The sequence below is a fragment of the Ictalurus punctatus genome, chromosome 3 (genome assembly GCF_001660625.3).
Source record: "Ictalurus punctatus breed USDA103 chromosome 3, Coco_2.0, whole genome shotgun sequence".
Lineage (NCBI taxonomy): Eukaryota > Metazoa > Chordata > Actinopteri > Siluriformes > Ictaluridae > Ictalurus > Ictalurus punctatus.
Genome location: NC_030418.2, coordinates 28,212,383 through 28,233,716, shown reverse-complemented (window position 1 = coordinate 28,233,716; position 21,334 = coordinate 28,212,383). Strand labels below are relative to the sequence as shown.

Sequence of the window (21,334 nt, the reverse complement as noted above, 5' to 3'; positions counted from 1 at the left end):
ATTAAAATGGTAATTTCTCTGTAAAGATGCTCTCAATATAAAGATCTTTACAGTAAGTTTTGTTGAAATATTTCTTTATTTTTTAAACAAAAAAAAAAAACATAGGTTGTTAATACAACTTCAACATAATTTCAGTATAATTAATTTCAGTATAAAATTTTACATAAATCCAAAAATGATCACTAATAAATTCTAATCAATAACATCTTTGTATAGGAATGCACATGTAAATTTTTACGAATGCAGGTTAATTAGCCACTGATATTTTTGGTTCTGAATATAGTAAAATAATAATAATAATAATAATAATAATAATAATAATAATAATAATTATTATTATTATTATTATTATTATTATTATGAGGAAAATTCTAAAAACAGTGCGATTTCATGTTTCCACACTAGTAAGTGTGGTTTAAAAAGTTCATAAAAAAAACTGACATGTATTGCCCTATAAATTAGTGTACACTAACTGGCCATTTTAACAGGAACACCTGTATGCAATTATCCCATCGGCTAATCATCTGCCGCAAGAGCTTCAGTTAATGTTCACGTCGAAAAAAATCAGAATGGAGAAAAATGTCGTCTCTGTGACTTTGACAGTGGCATGGCTGTTGGTGCCAGATGGATGGTATTTCAGATGCTGCTGACTTCCTGGGATTGTCACACACCGTTTCTAGAGTTTACACAGAATGGTGCAAAAACAAAAAACAACAACATGCCGAACCTTTAGTTGCTGAATAACATGCATTAATTCTGTTCATTTTCCTCTGACCTCACTCATTAACAAGGCGTTTCCACCTGCTGAACTGCCACTCAATGGAAATTTTGTTGTTTTTTGCACCATTCTGTGTAAATTCTAGAGACTGTTCTCAAGGTCAAAGTCATTAAGATCATATTTCCCCATTCTGCTGTTTGATGTGAACATTAACTGTTACACTGTGTTGCTGCCGTTTGATTGTCTGATTGGATAATTGCACGAATGTGCAGGGGTATATATATATATTATTGTAATAATTTGAGATACTGGATTTTTGATTTCCATGAGCTGTAAGCCATAATCATCAAAATTAAAACAAAAAAAGGCTTGAAATATTTCAGTCTATGTGGATTGAATGAATGAATGTAAAATATATGAAAGTTTCACTTTTTGAATTAAATTACGGGGAAAAAATTACTTTACCTTGATATTCTAATTTTTTTTAGATACACCTGTATAGATCAGATAATGCAGCGATTGTGATTGGACAAAACTGTTAAATAATCTTTCTATTGGGTTTTGGCATTTTACTACTACAGACTAAGAGGAGACATGCTATCAATTCAATTTATAATTTACCATTTTACAATGTGCCTCTAGTATCTATCTTTATTCTTCTTCTGATGTTCTGCCTGTACTGCCTCTTATCTTGCACTTTATGTAGGCACTGTGCAGAGCTTCTGTATTGTCTCAGTTATTATATGATATGATATGATATGATATTACATGACAGTAAAAAATATATATATTTGACGATTTCTTTTTTTAGCACTCATAAAACCTGAATACAATGTATAATATTGTGAATATTTACAGTACCGATACAAAATGTCAACCACCTTGCTTAAAATACATTATACATATATCTAGTGGTATGTATTTATATAAATATTAAAATAAATATCCCTATAACTCTTTTTAAAATAAATCAAGTGTGAAAGTACAACCCCAATTCCGAAAAAGTTGGGACAGTATGTAAAATGCTGATAAAAAATGAAGAGGAGTGATTTGCAAATGTACTTTGACTTGTATTTAAACAAAAACATATATATATAAAGACAAGGTATTTCATGTTTTAACTAATCAACTGCATAGTTGTTGTTTTTTTCTTTGAAGATAAGCGTTTGTTTTGAAATTGATGCGTGCAACACATTCCCAAAAAGTTGGAATAGGTGCAATTTAAGACTAATTTGGATGTGACAAGTTGAAATAACGTGATATGAAACAGGTGAGGCAATCGTTTAATCATAGTATATAAGCAGCCGCCAAAAAGGGCCTAGTCCTTCAAGAGTAAGGATGGGTTGAGGCTCACCAATTTGCTAATAGGTGTAGCAGCAAATAATCCAACACTTTAAGAACAACATTCCCCAAAGACAAATCGATAGGATTTTGGGCATTTCACCTTCTACATTGCACAATATAATTAAAAGATTCAAGGAATTCAATCAAATCTCGGTGCGTAAGGCCAAGGTGGAAAACCACTTCTGAATGTGTGTGATCTCCAGTCCCTCAGACATCGTCTTAAAAACCGTCATGAGTCTGTAATGGATTTCCTGACATGGGCTCGGGAATACTTTGGTAAACCTTTGTCAGACAACACCGTTCGCCACTGCATCCACAGATGCAAGTTAGTGCTTTACTATGCAAAGCCCTGCCAGTCACTATCAACACTGTCCAGAAGCGCTGCTGACTTTTCTGGGCTCGGTCTCATCTGAGATGGACAGTAGCACAGTGGAATCGTGTTTTTTGGTCCGACGAGTCAACATTTCATAGTTTTTGGACAAAACAGCCGATGGCTGTTCTCCAGGCCAAGGAGGAAAAGGACCATTCAAGCTGTTATCAGTGTCAAGTCCAAAATCCAGTGTCTGTCATGGTATGGAGGTCTGTCAGTGCCCATGGCATGAGTAACTTGTATCTGTAAGGGCACCATTAATGCAGAAAGATATGTGTAACGGGTATGGAAAACATTCCATAAATTTAATGTGTAGAATTACACAAAAAGCATGTGTACCTGAATTGGCTGTTTGAGTATTTTTCCTTTTAACTGCCATGATGTCATTGGTTTGTGTAATTTCCTGTTTTGGCTCCTCCACTTCCCTTTTGCGTTATGGTTGAATGGGAGAGGTAGGTTTGGTTTTCAGTTCGTGGTAATTTTGTTTAATCTTTATTTAAATCATAATTTTGTACAATTGTATACCCATTTTAGTTTGTGTGTATAGTGTTATTTTATTTCTGTGTGATTATTTTTGTTGTTTTACCCTTCTTTTGAGTTTTTTTTGTTTGTTTCAACATGTGCCCTTTCGCATGATGGTTGAATGGGAGAGAATAAACAAAGAGTCGACCCAGTTGCTGTCCGACTACATTTTTTCCTGGATTAAATAAAACACACAACGCAGACTACAACCAGTTACACTTGGTGCCGTGACGCAGAAAGGGAAGAGGGGGAGCCAAAACAGGAAATTACACAAACCAATGACCTCAAGACAACCAAAAGGGAAAGCACTCACACAAACAGTCACACCAGGTACACATCTCCTTTTTGTGTAATTCTACACGTTAAATTTCTGGAATGTTTTCCATACCCGTTACATATGTACACATTTTTGAGCAACATATGCTGCCATTCAGAGAAGGACAACGGCAAACCACATTCTGCCCGGATTACAAGCACATGGTTGTGTAAGCAGAGAGTGCGGGTGCTAGCATGGCCTGCCTAGAGTCCTGACCTGTCTCCGATTGAGAATGTGGGGTGCATTATGAAGCACAAAATAAGGCAATGTAGGCCCTGTACAGTTGCACAGCTGAAGAAATGCATAATGGATGAATGGGGGAAATTCCATTTGCTAAACTTAACCAACTGGTGTCTTCAGTGCCTAAAAGATCAATAAGTGTTAAAAGACAAGGTGATGTTACAGTGTTAAACAGTCAACTGTCCCAACTTCTTTGGTGTGTTGCAGTCAGCAAATTTGAAATGAGTGTATATTTTCAAATATAAATTAAATTCACAAAATAAAATATCAAATAATGTGTCTTCAATACAGTATCGGGTGCAGTGAATTTTCAAAAAACTCTATTGGGTTTCTTTTTTTTGCATTTTCCATACTGTCCCAACTTTTTTGGAATTGGGGTTGTAATATAATCCCAATGAAGTCTTTGTGTAAAGTATGTCTACAAAGTGGCAGCTAACACTTTCATATGTACCAGAGGACAGAAAATAGAATTTCTGTGCGTTTTGGAGGTGCCCATGCATGTTCAGCACTGAATTTGTTTGTGCTGTCACACTACACAGTAGTGGTTAATGGCATGTATGAAAGTAGACACTCAGGGCTTTAAGAATTTGCAGTTTCTGTGTTTCTTTTAGACATTGCCTAGACGTTTTATTATTATATTTTTATTGTGGCAGTGGTATACAGTGTTTTACTATCAAAAAGGATTTAGTTGTTGTGTCCTTGTATACCAATGCTATTGGTTGTACTTTACATACAGAAACCCAACAGGGTCCTGAACAATCTCATAACAGAGTTGTTGCGATAAAATAATTGTCACTTGAATAAAAACTAATTGAAAATGACAAAAGTTCATTTCCAATACAGCGGTGGAAATAAGCACCAGTGTACTGTGTGAAAGGGTTAACACAAAATGCTTTTTTGCATGCACACATGCATGCTTACTTTTCAAAACTTTATTTTTATTTAAAAAAAGGATGAAATTAAAAAGTATATAAAAAAGTACAATTTCTGAGCTACAGAAATTGTAATACATCACATTTTACAGTTTCTCAGTTAGTATGTGTATATATGAGTATATGAGTGTATGTGTATATATATATATATATGTGTGTGTGTGTGTGTATATATATATATATATATATATATATATATATATATATATATATATATATATATATATATATATTATACACTCACACAATGTTGTTATATTGGTTTATTATAGACTTGTGGGGTGTTTTTTTGTTTGTTTTTCAGTTTGTTTTCAAACCTTTCCTAGCTGAAAATAAAAGGAGGCCTTGAAGAATGAGCGCTCCCATGTCATAAATCAAAAGCAGTGCTGAGAATGCGTTGAAATATTCCTGTAAGGAAACAGAAAAGGTCAAAGCTTTTGCAGATTTTAGAAACATTCCAAGATTATATGCTTAATGTAGTAAATTAAGGGCAAATTCAAATAGGAACAGTCATTGGAGGATTATGCCCTTGGAAACTCACAAATACTCCATATGGTGTACAATCATGTGAAAACTCTTCTGGTTCGCAGAATATAACAGACTTCATGTCATAAATTGCGTAGGCATAAACAAAAATGGCACTCAATCCCACCAACAGCCCAAAGACACTGGCATACAGGCAGCTTTTCACCTAGAAAATTGGAGGGGGGGGGGGGGGGGGGGGGGGGTAAACAATTACTGTAGCATCAAAAAAATTAGTTCTTTGCCATTTGTACTCTATAATATTGTTAGTTTTCTTCTTCTAATCGGCACTGAGCTACACCTAGAGTTAATGTCAGGAATTTTGGCAGAAGTTACCTCAAGCTAGCTGCTTTAGCTGCATTCTGTATATACTCTAGCTATTATACCGATCAGCCATAACATTAAAACCACTGACACGTGAAGTGAATAACAATGATTATCTCATTACATCTGTCAAGGGGTCAGATATATAAGGAAGAAAACGAAGCATTTATTTGTCACATATACATTACAGCACAATGAGATTCTTTTTCCGCATATCTCAGCTTGTTAGGAATAAATTGAGATAACCTGGAGCAGATATGGTTAAGGGCTTTGCTCAAGGGCCCAACAGTGGCAGCTTGGCATTGCTGGGGCTAGAACTCCCAACCTTCTGCTCAGTAACCCAGAGCCTTAAAATTGAGACACCCCTGCTCATGAACAGGCAGTTCTGGAAGTTGATGTGTTTGAAGAAGGAAAAACGGACACATAACGATCTGAGCGACTTTGCCAAGGGCCAATGGCTAGACGACTGGGTCAGAGAACCTCCAAAACAGCAGGTCTTGTTGGCTGGTCCCAGTATGCAGTGTTTAGTACCTACCAAAAGTGGTCCAAAATAGGACAACCAGTGAAGCAGCCACAGAGTCATGGGTGCCCAAGGCTCACTGATGCATGTGAGGAGCAAAGGCTAGCCCTTCTGGTCCCATTGAAGCACTATTGTAGCACAAATTGCTGAAAAAGTTCATGCTGACTGTGATAGAACACAGAGTGCATTGCAGCTTGCTGCATATGGGGCTGTGCAGCCACAGAGCATAGAGTGCCCATGCTGCTCCTTGTCCACCACTGAAAGCGCCTACAATGGGCATTGACCAGAACATCATACTGCCTCTGCCAGCTTGCCTTCTTCCCATAGTGCATACTGGTGTGATATCTTCCCCAGGTATGTCCTGTACAAAAAAGACCTCAGTCTCAGTCTCCTCAGCAGGTGGAGACAACTTTGGCCTTTTTTGTACAGGACATACCTGGGGAAGTATGCACTATGGGAAGAAGGCATTATTCCCTAATGGCAGTGGCTTCTTTCACAGTGGCTTCTTTCACCCTGCCACACTGCAAAAATTATTTAGGAATGGTGTGAGGAATATGGCAAAGAGTTCAAAATGTTGACTTGGCCTCCAAATTCCATAGAGATCATTACAATCAGGGATGCGCTAGACAAACAAGTCTGATCCGTGGAGGCCCCACCTTGCAACTTACAGGACTTAAAGGATCTGCTACTAAAGTCTTGGTGCTAGATACCACAGCACACCTTCAAAGGTCCTATGGAGTCCATGCCTCGACAGGTCAGAGCTGTGTAGTTGGCGCAGGGGGACGTGCACAATATTAGTCAGATGGTTTTAATGTTATGGCTATTTCACAAACACCTGATTTTGATTTTAAACATATCACTTTAGACAAAAAAAAAAAAAAAAAACTTGCCAGCTTCCTGCTAGGAATTCTTATGCATGCCATTGCAAATGATCCTCCAGCCACGTACTGCACAGAAATGACATTACAGAATCATTATAAAAGTTTATAGATTTAATTGACTTGTGCTCTGTTATGTTTGTTTAATGTTTAAAGTAGACTGACAGTTTTAAAATAAACTGTACGGTAAGCAAAAAAAGACATGAATTACTTTGAGTGATTAATTTGCAGGCATCAAATATGTGACTATTTTACAAATAATGAAAAAGACCAGACTCTAAAAAAAACCTACTACTGCTCCAACGAAAACTGGGCACACATGTAGTAGTTTTATGTTGATGCTCATGTAGTAAGCCGGAAATCCCAGAAGCACTTGGAACAGTCCAAGTAATATTGTCATAACCTATAAGAGACAAAGTATTTCAATAGACTAATTTGACACTGAACACATTTATTAGCTAAATACTAATAAAATAATAATCAGGAGTAACAAAAACTTTACATTCATAAGTGCAGGAAAGTAACAGCAACATCATTGGGGCCTTGCGGTCAGTGTAACTTAACTGGTACAAAAAGCAATAAGCAAAAAACTTGCAATAGATTTTATGGGGTGTCTGCTCTTTTGTGGAACATAATAATTATCATTAGCTTTGCCAGCAGATCCACATCTCATCATCATGGTTCACTCACCGCTACAACCTCAGGATCGTAAACTCTGAACAGACGATGCAGTTTGCATGGGGGTTCAATCTGTGACTCTGCCATCTTAAAAGAAAATGAATTTGAACATCAGTATGTATATTGGAATAGAAATACCTTTTACAAATTGTTTACTTTTTCATACAAATTGATTTAAAATTTGGGAGATCATCTTATCTAAAGAAACATCGAAATAATGCAAAATTCAATCCAATGCTTTATCTTTATATGCTTGTACAAAATATTTGAACAGTTCTGTAGGCAAAAACACAGAGACCTTGGTTCCCTTCTTGCTGCTAAATAGCAATGGGGCAAAGGTCTGCTCAAATGTTTATTCACAGAGCTGTAAATAGGGCAAAATGTTTGAAAGTAGGCAATCTGATGGAGTTTGGTGAAATTGACCTCAATAACAGTCAGTAGGTAGTGTGACACTGAGTGTGCCTCTACAATGATTTATTCAATAATATTCCCAATAATCATTTATGGTGTTCATGAGGTTTTGTAAGTGGGGATCTCAATATAAATTCCACACTTAAAAATACAGCCCTAAATAGGCCTATGAAATATATGTAAAGTATTAAATCAAAGTTGTTAGCTTGTTTTTCTATTTCATATTGTATTCATGATTCATTTAATAGGTTTGTGAAACAGCACATAAATATACAATTTAATGGGAAAGAACACTGTATACATAACAGCAAATGATATATTTTTAAAAAATAAAAAAAAAGAAGAAGAAAATATGCACTGAATTTATTTAGCTTTTTAAATTAGTCAGTTAGTTAATTAGTTAGCTGGTTAGTTAGTCTGTTTTACACACAGAGTTACATGGCTGGAATATATACATGTTCACTAGCACCAACTGCTGGACTGTATTTATCTTAGGGAATTAAAAATAGAAGGGCAAGAAAAATATTTTGAAATAAAACAGCAGCATCATCTTAGCTGTGTGTGTGTGTGTGTGTGTGTGTGTGTGTGTGTGTGTGTGTGTGTGTGTGTGTGTGTGTGTTTTCTGAGTTTATTTAAATCTGTGCCAATAGTGATCAACTTCAGGTTCTTCTGAATTTTTATATAATCTTGCATTTTGCCATAAATCATTTTGTTTGACAAGAAAAGAATCAATTGTTCATATAGTAAATGAGTATACACTCATCAGCCAGTTTATTAGGAACACCTGTACATGTTCTAATTCATGCAGGTGTACAACTACACAATTAACAGCACAATGCATAACATCATGCAGATACAGGTGAAGAGTTTCAGTAAATGTTCACATGAAACTTCAGAATAAAGAACAAGGACAGTGACTGCTGTTTTCATAAAGGACTTTTTATGAAAAAAGTGACTTCTTGATATAATGAAAATGAAATTAAACAAATGCCTGAAGTACAAGAATGCAAGGTTGGCCTAAATTTAAAAAAAAAAAAAAAAAAAAAGAAAAGAACAAAAGATTAATATTTAGAGATGTACTATGTCGTGTAGTATGTTTATAAAAATACAACAGAAATAGAAAAGAAGTGTGTTTATTAGGACTAAGTAGATGTCTTGCTTTATAGCTCTGAGGATATGGATATAGATTAGAGGTACTGATGTGTGGTAGGCTGGTATAAATCAGTGGCAAGGTAAGGGAATGGCGTATTAAGTATTAGGCGCACGGTGGCTTACTGGTTAGCACATTCACCTCACACTTTTATAAACAGCCTTGCTTTCTGGAAAACAATATTTTTTACCTTTAAATTTTAGTAAAATATTTTTGATTTATATACGGTAAATTTCTGTATAAGAACTGTACACAATTGCATATTGACTGTGAGCAAGGTGGTAGTGGTACATGGGAAAAAAATGGAATAATGGACTAATCTGGAATAATGGACTAATCTCCTGATATTTGGGACTTATACCACAGCATGTTTGAATTCTCGAATCTGACTGACAGAAGGTGTGCATTATCTTTGTATAACAGCATATGGTAGTTCTGGCTGGAACATTTATATTAATGCACTCATTCTAATATGTTATACTTTCTATAGTCAGTCAGGACAGGATTTCGCTGAGTTTTTTTGTTATTGTTGCAGCCAAAAATGCTTTTTTTTAAAAACTTTTTTGTGCTTTTTTGTGGAAAACTACTTGAATTGGCAATATTGCAATTGCCTGATTCCACTTTCTTTCACAGTGATGTTTGTTGGTAAATATGACCTTTTAGCTGTTCGACGCACGTGAATCGAAAAGGGCTTTGACTGAATGTGCGTTGTGATGACATTACATGATGGCCCAAATCTGCAGAAAATCTGCAGTAATTTTGAAAAAGTTCAAGCTCCTCTGAATAAGAGTTTGCTTGGTTTTATATATATATATATATATATATATATATATATATATATATATATATATATATATATATATATATATATAGATGGATAGATAGATAGATAGATAGATAGATAGATAGAACATTTTAAATGGTTCACAAACTTTCAACCACCACTGTAACCACACAGTCTGTCGTGTGTTATTCCTTACATACTACAGTGGATTCTTTGTTGAGCCAAATGAATGTATTGAATTGGGTTTGGGCATGAATGCTTTGTGAATGGAGGGAATAGTGGAACAAATTCTTTTTAATGGTGACTAGATATTGTAGGGTCCACCACTGATATAATGATGTAGCTTCTTAAAAATTCTCCAACGTAAGCCTTTCACTGTACCAGTACTATTGTGTAGTGAACTTCAGGAAGACTGGCAAGAATATTAACTACTTTTTTATGAAGCAACTGAAGTGTATTTATTCTTTCACTGGAGATTTCTACACAGGAAGTGAGTGGATATTGGAACCAATCCAAAGAGAAAAAGATACACTGAGTGCGAGAAAGACATGGAGCTCTGATGAAAACCATATGTTCTGGTTTCAACATTGTGGAATGTGTGTTTGGAAAGAGACGCAGGCTCTACACTATTCAAAACATAGCTTCATATTATTAGAGAAGAAAAAAATGCATATCCATGCCCTCACGTGTTGTGGGTTTCTGGCTCATGGATGACAAAAGAACTGACAAATAGACATTTAAAATGGTGTACAATGACTCCAGTACATCAACACAGAAGGAAGTGTTGGACACCCGAGTTAGTGTTGCCAGATTGCCCAGCACTCAGAAAATTATGAACATTTTTCTCTAGCACCTCCAGTAGTTAAGTACGTAGTGCTTCCTTCATGGTGCCTTATAACATAAATGCATAATAATAAAAAATTTAACATCCATAAATTAATTACTGCTATTTACATGTCTATCTTGACAGCATGAGAGGTGAGTTACTTTCTCAGTGAGTGCGTATAAATGTGTTCATAAGTACAGAAAGACAACAAGTAAACATTTTAATTATATACACATAACTATGTAGAATGGTGATGTAAATTATATATTTTATTATTTTTTAAATTACTTTTAACCACCACCCCTCTTCAGGGGACAATAAGAAATTTGTTAGCAATATATAATTTCTATGGACTTTTAAAGCCACACATAAGAGAAGGATTTTTTTTTATTTTTATTAAAACCTTTTTAAAGAGAAAAAAAAATCCAACCAAAAACAAAACATAAGAACAAGAATGAATACATGGGATGAAAAAAAATTAAAAGAGTAAAGATACAAACAATGCAATGGGGAAGTGATGTATACTATTTTAAGTTTGCTTAAATACAGACAAAAGGCCATGTACATACCTAATCAAATACAGATTAAAAGCAGCCAGATACACTAAGCTGTGCAGTAAGGCAGGCTTTATTATGACTACTGTGAACCATCTTCAGTTTGTTCTTAATTTATATGTCTTAATACTCATTTGCTGCCAAATTGTCTTCAAGTTTGACTCTTTCAATTTACACACAAAACAACACATCTTCTTGAAATACAGTAGTCAGGATTCATTCTAGCATTATTTAGAGCAAACTAAATTACACCATGAATGTAAGTAAAATTATTTGTTCTTAGTCAAAGCAGCAGGAAGGACAATACATAACACATACATGGCTGTACTAACTGAGCTAATATTAAGAGTTGGTCATGAAAGAAGAACAAAAATGACCACTTTATGTTAGGAGTGTACCTCTTTTGCCATGTATGGTGTTACAACAAGTTGAAAGAATGTATACTGCAATACTGCAAAAAGAATATCAAAATAAATTTTAATTTAATAAGATTATTTCTCCAAAAGTTTTAAAAATGCTTTGTGTCCCAAAAGTCTCCATGCATAGGGGAAACAAACACTTTTTAGCAAAACGTCTTCCAAAAATTTTCATACTTAGTTTATATTAGTTTTTTTTTTTTTAAGTTAGACTTTAATAATGCCTTGGACAAAAGAAGAAAATATTGAAATCATTCTCATGGCAGGATCAGGAAGCTGTCGTATTGTTGTGATGGACTTTAACAGGAAACATGGCAAGCACATCACACACGACACTGTTGCCAAACTTATTACTAAATTCAAAAAGACTGGAAGCGTAGCAGACCGAAAAGTGGACATGCACTGACAAAGACACAGCTGACGTGGTGCTGGCAAACATAGTCCCCTATGTACGGAGACTTTTGGAACACCCTGTAATGTAGAGTACGGCTGAATAATAAGGTGATGAATGATTTAATTTGCATTTAGAGTCATAAGAAGCACTTCATTTCTCACACCTGTTTATGTTAGTGTATGTGACACTTGGAGTAGAAGTATACAGTGGTACATGTCTACAAGCCAACTGTCAAGGCCCATGTTATCCCAAACAGATAAAGTGTATTATTATGTGCACTATTCACTATTATACCAAAGAGCTCACAGGGGTTGGGGGTGGAGGTTTGGGGGTGCAAACCCATCTCAGAGCACAATCACACTCCACATACAATTTGGAAATACCAATCAGCCTACAATGCATGTTTTTGGATTGGAGCGGTAACCTCTGAAACATGGGGAGAGCATGCAAGCTTTGAGGCGGGAATAAAACCCCCAACCTTGGAGGTGTGAAACAAACGTGCTAACCACTAAGCCACCGAACACCAAAAAAAACACCAAACCATATAAATGAAAGGGTCAATATGTTAAGGGTACATTTTTGGCTTTAGGTCCAAACTCTTGACAGCTTAGCACTCTAACATGGATTTGTGTTTCCCTCAAATACCAAACCGAGCATAGCAAAGTAATTTATGGATCGTTGTATTAAATGATGTAGATTGCAAAACTTTACTCCCTACAACACTGCATTAATGCACCCCATGAATTAGGTGCGATTTTTAACAATCTGGCAATACTGTCCCCAGTTGTCCTATGGCCAGTAAGACCCCCCTTCACCCACCCACCCACCCACTCACACACAAACATTCTTCATTGCTAAACAACATGATGAGTCCGTAACAAATGATGAAAAAAATATTACATTAATAGTTTACTGGAAATAACTGAAACCACTGCACAAACTGTAACATTACAAAGAGCTCTGCCACACAGTACGCACTTGTAACATTTGACTTGAAAGGAAAATAACGGTCTGATGTGATTGGTCTAATAAGGTCTAATCAGGTCTAATCAGAAACATGGACTTACTTTGACAGCAGGAGTTCTTGACTCAGGAATCAGTTTATTCAGCAGGAGAAAAGTGAGTGCTGGCAAAGTGGTGATATCGAGGAGCACAGAAAATAAAGTGCGCATGCATTAGTGCACTTGGGGGGGGGGGGGGGGGGGGCTGGAGGGACCACATTTTTTTGTGAAAAACGGGGAGAAATGGGCGGGACGTTGTGTGTGTGTGGGTGTGTGTGTGTGTGTGTGTGCTTCATCAAGTCTCTCTCGGGTTCGTTTTGTTCTCTCGACATAGTGGAAATTTTGGAGCGGTCTGAAGATTTCACCACGTTTGGTAAGTTAATCGGGTAGCACTGATAATAATAAGAGAATGTATTTTTAAAAATGCCACATATCGCACTTTGCTAGCGACAGTTATTGTGTATAAGTGTGTGTCGTCGTGATAATTAGTGTCCGAGCGATGCTGGAGTCCATCGGCTGAGTCCCAAACTGCATACTAACGCACTACATAGTAGGTAAGTGTAGTGCACCACCAAGGTTTTGGACATGGTCTTCGTGTAAAGTTGGCTGAGTAAGTTTGAGTGAGCTAATTATGCTCTAATACGCCCCAAATTACTAGTTAATTTTTTTTATTATTTCATTATTATATTATTATGATAAATACTGATAAGAATGACGAAAACGAGACACCCCTGCTGAAAAAAACTACAATAGAAACCCTCATAGAATTTGTAATGGTTTTAATGGTTATAGTGGGAATTGTATTGGTTTAAATGGAAACTAAAACCAATACATGTGGTCTCTACTCGTAATTTCTGCCTTCTATTGGTTGCATTTTATGTCTAATGGATACCATTAAGGACCAATAAAGTTAATGGTAATGGTTTTGATGGTTTGTAATGATATTTGTAGTGGAAACCTTTAGAATGTCTGTGATGGTTTCTATTGTTTTGTTTTGTTTTTCAGCAGGGATTTCTACCATAGAAAGTTTATAGAACTTTTAATCTGAGTTTTAAAGTCCCCATGAAATCAAAATTGAAGTTGTGTGGCTTTTTAGTATGAATGTGTTGGTCTTAAGGTTATCTATAAGCTGGTGTGCTCCAAAACAATGACGAAATTTGCATTTAGAAGTTATATGCATTCAGAATTTACAGCTTTTCTGTCAAATCAAATGCTCTCTAAAGAGCTCTCTAAGTCCCGCCCCAACATTATAAAAATGCATGGTACTAACTGTCAACTGGGTGAGAAGCCACTCAATATGTCCTGCTCTGTTGATACAACTTACTAATATCTTTATACTTTACACCAAACTTGAAAAGCATAATGTAACAATGTAAAAAGGCATATCCATCCTTCGCACTCATATCCTGTACCATACAACTCTATCATATACAAGGCCAGAAATACATACATGTGTGCACACAAATTTAAGCAAAGATATATATACACACACACGGATATGCAAATACAAGAACAATAGCACAAATATGCCTTAAATACATAGATGCTAACATGAACATATATCTTTCAGAGTTGGTTGATAAATGTGACGTCTGTCTCCATCATGAATTTGTTATTCATCCTTACAAGGAAAGTTAAAGAGCATGCTAATGAACTCCACTCTTGAAGAAAGAATCAAAAAAACATTTACACTCAGGCCCCAGTATTTTACATTGAGATATGAAAAATAGAAAAACTTACCTCAGGTAAGTTTTCAAGGAAGATGCCCTGAGATAGCTTAACATATTATTATCACTGTTTTTAACAGCACCCCTTGGTGAACCAGATATAACTGCTGTGACAACCAGCCCCATTCACCCACCCCACCCCACCACCACCACCACCCATGTTACTTTTATATTCTTAGCTATAAAACTGTATTGATTATAAATCTGTAAAATAGTTTCAGATTTTTTCCTGAGATTGGAAATAACAGTACCCAGTTGTGATGTGTGTATGTAAATTTTGATTAATTCCTCCATTTATTCATTCATCTTCAGTAGTGTGCTTTATCTTGGTCAGTGGCTCCAGATCCTAACCTGGGAATACTGGATGAGAGATGGGAATGCACTTTGGATAGGATGCCAGTCCATCACAGGTCACCATGCGTGCACACATTCATACACTCGTTCATACCTAGGAGTCATTTAGAGTAGCCAATTCACCTACCGGCATTTTTTTTTTTTTTTAAGGTGAGTGAAAACCAGAGTACTTGGTGGAAACCCATGCAGACCCAGGGAGAACACAGCCAGCAACACTATCCTCTACAAGCTTTCAATATAGGCATCTTTAATTTGTATGAGTAAAGTTCTCAGAAAAATATTCCCTTTTTCCTCAGTAGTGTCTTATTTATGTAATAAAAAAAACTACTTAGATCACTAAATAAGCTGTGCTTAAATAGAAACCTACTCTTTTATTTAAAAAGACACTGTTAAATGCTTCTCTTTTTCTTGAATGTCTAGGCACCAAACAAGAATGGCATTGACTGTGTCAAGTGACTTGTCTGTCAATGTAACTACAGACCAGAATGTTATCAAATTAACAGACAAACAGGAAGTACTGAAAAAAAGCATACAGAAAGGAGAACCAAAATCAATAGGGGTAAGTCACTGTGTCAAATGGAGCCCAGATGTTCAGAATTCACTGTTCAAATATATAATATAAAGTTTAAAGTGTGTAATACAGGCCAGGAAAAGGCATATGAATGTTTCAGGATCTCTCTGATGCAAAAGTGATCCCATTATAAGCCTAACATCTAATATAAACCTTGTATAACCTATACCGTATATAACCCGAGATGAGTCCCATCTTACTTAAAAGAAACAGTTTCTTTCTAGATTTCCCAGGTCATGCTTGGATTTCTGATCATCTCTTACTCTGTGCCACTGCTCTCTGCTAAACTCACAGAGGTTGTAATTTTTGGCGTGCCATGGTGGAGCGGCATATCTGTAAGATATCTTTCTTTCACTACTATCAACATTACCACACGCTGTTAAATTGACAACAGGCCTACATCAGAGAAGTCTTGTTACCAGTCAATAAAACTTGATGTACATTAAAACCACTGTCACCTCTCCATGTGTTTTTTTCTTTTCAGTTTGTCATTGCAGGTGCTGTTGCTCTTGTAATGGAAAAACATAACAACATTTCTTTGGTGAGTTACAGTTGGTGGAAGATGTACCCAAGATGCTCTGCTATTCAAAATTGTAAATTGTATAAGTACAAATATAATATCATAAAACATCACTATATAAAGGCTTGACGTTCTACAACCCCAATTCCAAAAAAGTTGGGACAGAATGGAAAATGCTAATAAAAACAGAGGCGTGATTTTTGTAAATGTACTTTGACTTGTATTTATACAAGAATGTATAAAGACAAGGTATTTGATGTTTTATCTAATTAACTGCATAGTTTTTGAAGATAAACATTTATTTTAAAATTGATGCACGCAACATGTTCCAAAAAAGTTGGGACAGGGGCAATTTAGGACTAATAGCAATGTGACAAGTTGAAATAAGAAGTTGATGTGAAACAGATGAGGTAATCGTCTAATCATAGTATATAAGGAGCCTCCATAAAAGGCCTAGTCCTTCAAGAGCAAGGATGGGTCAAGGCTTGCCAAACTTCCAATAGATGCATCAGCAAATAATTAAACACTTTAAGAACAACATTCCCTAAAGACAAATCGATAGGAGTTTGGGCATTTCACCTTCTACCGTGCACAATATAATTAGAAGATTCAAGCAGTCTGGTCAAATCTTGGCACATAAAGCTCAAGGCCGAAAAACACTTCTGAATGCACGTTATCTCCGATCTGAGATGGACAGTAGCACAGTGGAATTGTGTTTTGTGGTACGACAAGTCAACATTTCAAATTTTTGGACAAAACAGCCGTTGTGTTCTCCGGGCCAAAGAGGAAAAGGACCATCCAAGCTGTTATCAGCTTCAGGTCCAAAAGCCAGCATCTGTCATGGTATGGGGGTAATATATACATGTTTTGGAGCAACATATGCTGCCATTCAAAGAAGGACAACGCCAAACCACATTCTGCCGTGATTACAAGCGCGTGGTTGCATAAGCAGGGAGTGCAGGTGCGAGCATGACCTGCCTTCAGTCCTGACCTGTCTCTGATTGAGAATGTGCGGCACATTATGAAGCGCAAAATAAGGCAACTTATTATCTTCTTGAAAGACAAAAAAGAGACTATTTAGGGAAATACTATTTCTAGCTGCTATAACATACATGATAATATGAATTAACTTGTTTCACAGACGTTCCAGAATATTAAATGTAAATAAATGTATATAAAATGATCAAAAGTATGACATATTGTTCTTTAAATAATAATATATTGATTAATTATGGTATAAGAGGTATACATCACATGCTTCACATTGGGCCGTATCACACTAACCCTTTGTTGATTACTTTCTCTAACTACATGCCAAAACTTTGTTTTATTCCTTACTTATCCAAAGTAGTGTTAAAATGAGGCAAAACACAATCAGGGCACTGTACTGTTAAAGGTATAGTGACTGCTAAATGTAAATTTTCCTGCAACTGACCAGAAAAAAGTGCAAGTTCCAGTGATGGGAGTCACCATACACCTTCAGGTCCAGTCTGCTTGCAGTCTCTGAAACAACAAGCTAAAAGGAGAGAAAGTAAATAGTGATGTGAAAGTAGGACAGACGAGTGTTATTTTGTCATGGTGGTTATGATGCAACAAAAGCTCAACCTGTCCCCATCTCATCATTTCCACTCACGGAATTTGTTTGTTTACTATCTCCAGGTCTTTACATGCATGGTGTTCACAGTGTTGGCTGCAGTCATCTCAGTCATTGCAGTAATCTTCTACATCATTGACATTATGAGGAACCCACAGTCTCTTTGCAATAGAAACTCAGCAAATACATGTGATGACGAGTATTATGTGACGGTATGGCAGAAACTACTGTGCCATCCTGAACCTTCTCTAATATTGTAATTAGAGAACATGTATTATTCACTTTCACATGCTACAGTCTAACTGAGAAATCACTGATTTTACCCCCCCCCCTTCTTTTTCTAGAGACTCAGTGTAGAAGTGAAGTCAATTCTCATGTCCCTCAGCATGGTGCAGACTGCTATCTCCTCTGCTTTCGCATTTATTCTGTACAAAGAAAGGCAAAATTATAACAACTACCTGGTAAGAGCAATACATAAAAACAACTGTCTTAACTCCTGACCCTGCTCAGTTCTGCTATTCTCATCATAGAGGGTTAAATCAGTATTGCTGCACAGCTGGTGCAACTTGTTCAAAGGTTTATGCACTGGTCAATCTATAACCTAGTGATGGGCAAGTTCCAGCGTCTGAATGAGTTCTCTGCCTCCAAGAACATCTAATATATTCAGTTACTGTCCCAGCTTTTTCAGAATTGTGTTTGTACAAGTTTAGAGTGTATGACCAACTTTAACAAACATCTGGAAAAAGTAAAGAGATGCTACCAAATGTGGTCTGAATATGAGGCATTTCTTCATGATCGGTTTCCTTTGATTGCATTGTTCTTTGACTGTGTAGCTGCCTTGTTGTTTTCCAGCTGTTCCCTGCAGAGTACTATAATCACAAGAGTTTATTACAGCTGCATATGTAATTCATAACAATAGTAAAGTGTAATAGGCATTTTAAAGAGAGTAATTTATTATTTCATGAATTATTCAAATGGTGAAATTGTAAAATATGTTTATGGTATAATTACAGACAAACCAATATCACTGTCTTATATTATGGAATCTACATGGACAGCTTTGCAAAGAGGACAACACTGCTTAATGGCAGTGCAAGGTTTACAGGTTTCAGGCAATCTGCCAAAATGTTTTATGAACTTGTTAAGAGAATTGCTTTTAAACATGTGTAGCTTAAAATGAATCAATGAATGAATCTATCTAGCTATTTATCTGTCTGTCTGTCTGTCTGCCCCTGTTTTGACAAGATAAAACCAGATCTGTGCAAACTACAATATTCAGTCCTATACCATGTCTAAATCTGTGTCTCTTTTTTTCTCTTCAAGCTTGTGAATTAAGGATGTCCTGCATACGGAAAAAAAAATTGACGACTCTGGACTTCAATCAACCAGTTTCCATACATCTTCATTTTTTTTACATATTTCTATCATACATGTCTTCACTTATTCTTAGATATGTTGTATTATATAATGGACAGTATGTATTGAGATGTATTGGAAAGTTTGTTAACATTTTATAAAGTAGGCTACATACAATGAATATTTGAAATTGCATTACAGTTGCACTAAAACAAAGGTTTAGTGTTTTAGTACATTTCAGCTGCATACAGAGTTCTCGCCTACTCTTTTGCTAGTTTCCGCGAATGTACAGTACAAGCTGTGTTGTGCCCAATCTTGCAGCTGGTGGCCTTTAACCTTCCAAAATTCTTCCACAAGCCCCTACAGAATTTCTCTCTCATAACAACAGAATTACTCAGCTCTTCTGCTTCGTCTATACCGGGAAACAGTCTGCAATGTCTGTACAGTTACATTGGCCCAGAAATTCTTATATCCTCCAAATTTAGAGATGCCAAAAAATGAATGTGTACGTTCAGTTGTTAGCTACAGCACATTTGTTTTGTGTTGAATTTATATTATATTTTCTGAATGTTGCAATACAAATAGGTTCATTTAATGCATGTATTATGCTATATGTTGCCTTTTTATTTAAAAAAAAGTCTATAACAATTGAAGCAATTGTTTTCTTTTTTTCCTTTTCATCCTGTCTGTCCTTTTTTGACTGTTCGCTCACAAAATCTGCAAGAATAGGAAAGTCTTATTTCACCAGGTTCGATTAATTTGATTAAATCAAGTAATTAATTGGCACATCAGGTAATTATTTTGATTAAAATGTTTAATCAATTGACAGTCCTTATATATATATATATAATTAGGCAACATCCATTTTATAGTGTTATTTCACCAATGCCAGTACATAAATCATTCCATAAAGAATAGTTGTAGTTGGTTCATACTGCCTTGTTGGTCTCCTCATTCACTCCTTTACAAATGGTCATTAAGTCTCTTCCGAACAGCACTGACTTGTACTGCAGTTGCTTGACAGTCTGCTTCCTCTTGAAGCCATAAAGAAGTTCACCAGGTCATAAGGTTCTCCTGTTCGAGTGGTTCTGCTATGCCAGATATAGTTAGTAACTTGTTAGTAGAGCAGTTTACTCTGTTCTTGGCTTTGCTGCTCAGGAATTTTCATATGGTGTTGTGGCTGTGTACAAATGTAAGTAATCTTAATTTGGACTGTTTGATATATGGTTTAAATGATTTTTTATGCAATTTATTGTTGATTTAATTTATCTTTGTTTATCCATATTCCTTATGTATTTTTTTTAGAAACCAGTCTGATGCACCTATGGATTGATTTATGTACTGACATTGGTGAGATAAAACTATCAAATGGATGTGGTTTTAAGGTGTTTTAACTGATGCCCCATTGTGATGCTCCCCCTGCAAAGCAGCTGTATCCTATGAATCTTTTACCCATGTATTAGAACCTACATACGTATATGTATATATACACATATATGTAAATATAATATGTATATATTAGCCTAAATACTGTCATTGTGCTACACACAATCAAAACCATAACATTGTCACTAATATTAGCTAAATATTAAAGCACAGATAAATTTTTATAACAAAACCCATTTTTATGCTGCATTGTGCTAAATATCTAAACCCTATTTAGATATTTAGCACATTGTGGAAATATGTTCAATTTATTAATTGAAGCCATTAGAGCCTCCTGAACGTTCTACACACAAAGGCCAAATAAGTTGAAAAATGTAAATTCTAAACAATTTTTTATGATTGTGGTTAGTTTCAAGTTAATGTATCTTCACTTGTTTAGAGTGCCCATGCAATGGCTTTAGATTTATTATTCAATTTTGTATGTTGCAATAATTCACTTTTAAAACAAGGGAAGTCAGGGATGGCTGCCATAATCCTACAGTCTTACATGGATTACATGATCTTCCTCCATGAACTGAACTGTCCCTCCACATGTTTCCTGAGTTTTGTCATAACAAAGAGTGGGGAGGTTTCCTAGCCTTGCTCGTCCACTAGCCACCATCCACACTATTACCTTATGTCTCAGCTGTGGTTCTGCTGACTCCAACTCCTTGTGAGCCCTCCTCTTCCTGTCTGTATGAACCTGTATACCCACCATGGTGACTTTAGTGTCTCTGGTGATTTTGTAGAAGGGAAGCTGAAGTTTGTTGCTCCTCCAATATAGAGTGGTGCTGCTCAGGCTGCACGGCAAACCCAGCCACCTGCTGAGATAGCTGGAGATCAGACTCTCCATGGCTTCAAGGCTTTATTGTCATAGGTACCTTGTA

At 35.9% G+C, this 21,334-nt stretch overlaps 2 protein-coding genes across 9 annotated transcripts; one reads left to right on the top strand and one right to left on the bottom strand.

Moving 5' to 3' along the window:
- Window positions 1-682: 682 nt before the first annotated feature.
- si:dkey-9i23.16 (uncharacterized protein LOC571915 homolog) lies at window positions 683-13,102 on the bottom strand. Its single transcript, XM_017463144.3, has 6 exons — window positions 12,967-13,102; window positions 7,377-7,451; window positions 6,979-7,089; window positions 6,699-6,755; window positions 4,984-5,133; window positions 683-4,850 (listed from the first exon to the last, which is right to left on the bottom strand). The coding sequence occupies exons 1-6, from the start codon at window positions 13,069-13,071 to the stop codon at window positions 4,743-4,745; spliced, it is 606 nt and encodes a 201-aa protein (XP_017318633.1). The 5' UTR covers window positions 13,072-13,102; the 3' UTR covers window positions 683-4,742.
- A 26-nt stretch (window positions 13,103-13,128) lies between these two features.
- Window positions 13,129-20,395, top strand: tmem176 (transmembrane protein 176). 8 transcript variants are annotated; one of them, XM_017463136.3, is made up of 9 exons: window positions 13,169-13,273; window positions 13,390-13,454; window positions 14,962-15,037; window positions 15,402-15,540; window positions 15,777-15,887; window positions 16,037-16,093; window positions 17,732-17,878; window positions 18,011-18,127; window positions 18,990-19,675. In XM_017463136.3, exons 3-9 carry the CDS (start codon window positions 15,021-15,023, stop codon window positions 18,999-19,001), a joined length of 600 nt encoding a protein of 199 aa, XP_017318625.1. In that variant the 5' UTR covers window positions 13,169-13,273; window positions 13,390-13,454; window positions 14,962-15,020; the 3' UTR covers window positions 19,002-19,675. The 8 variants fall into 8 exon arrangements, with proteins under 8 accessions (XP_017318626.2, XP_017318627.1, XP_047009977.1 ...); XM_017463137.3 differs by lacking the exon at window positions 13,390-13,454 and having other exon boundaries at window positions 13,129-13,273; window positions 18,990-20,395; XM_047154021.2 differs by lacking the exon at window positions 13,390-13,454 and having other exon boundaries at window positions 13,152-13,273; window positions 14,940-15,037.
- Window positions 20,396-21,334: the final 939 nt, after the last annotated feature.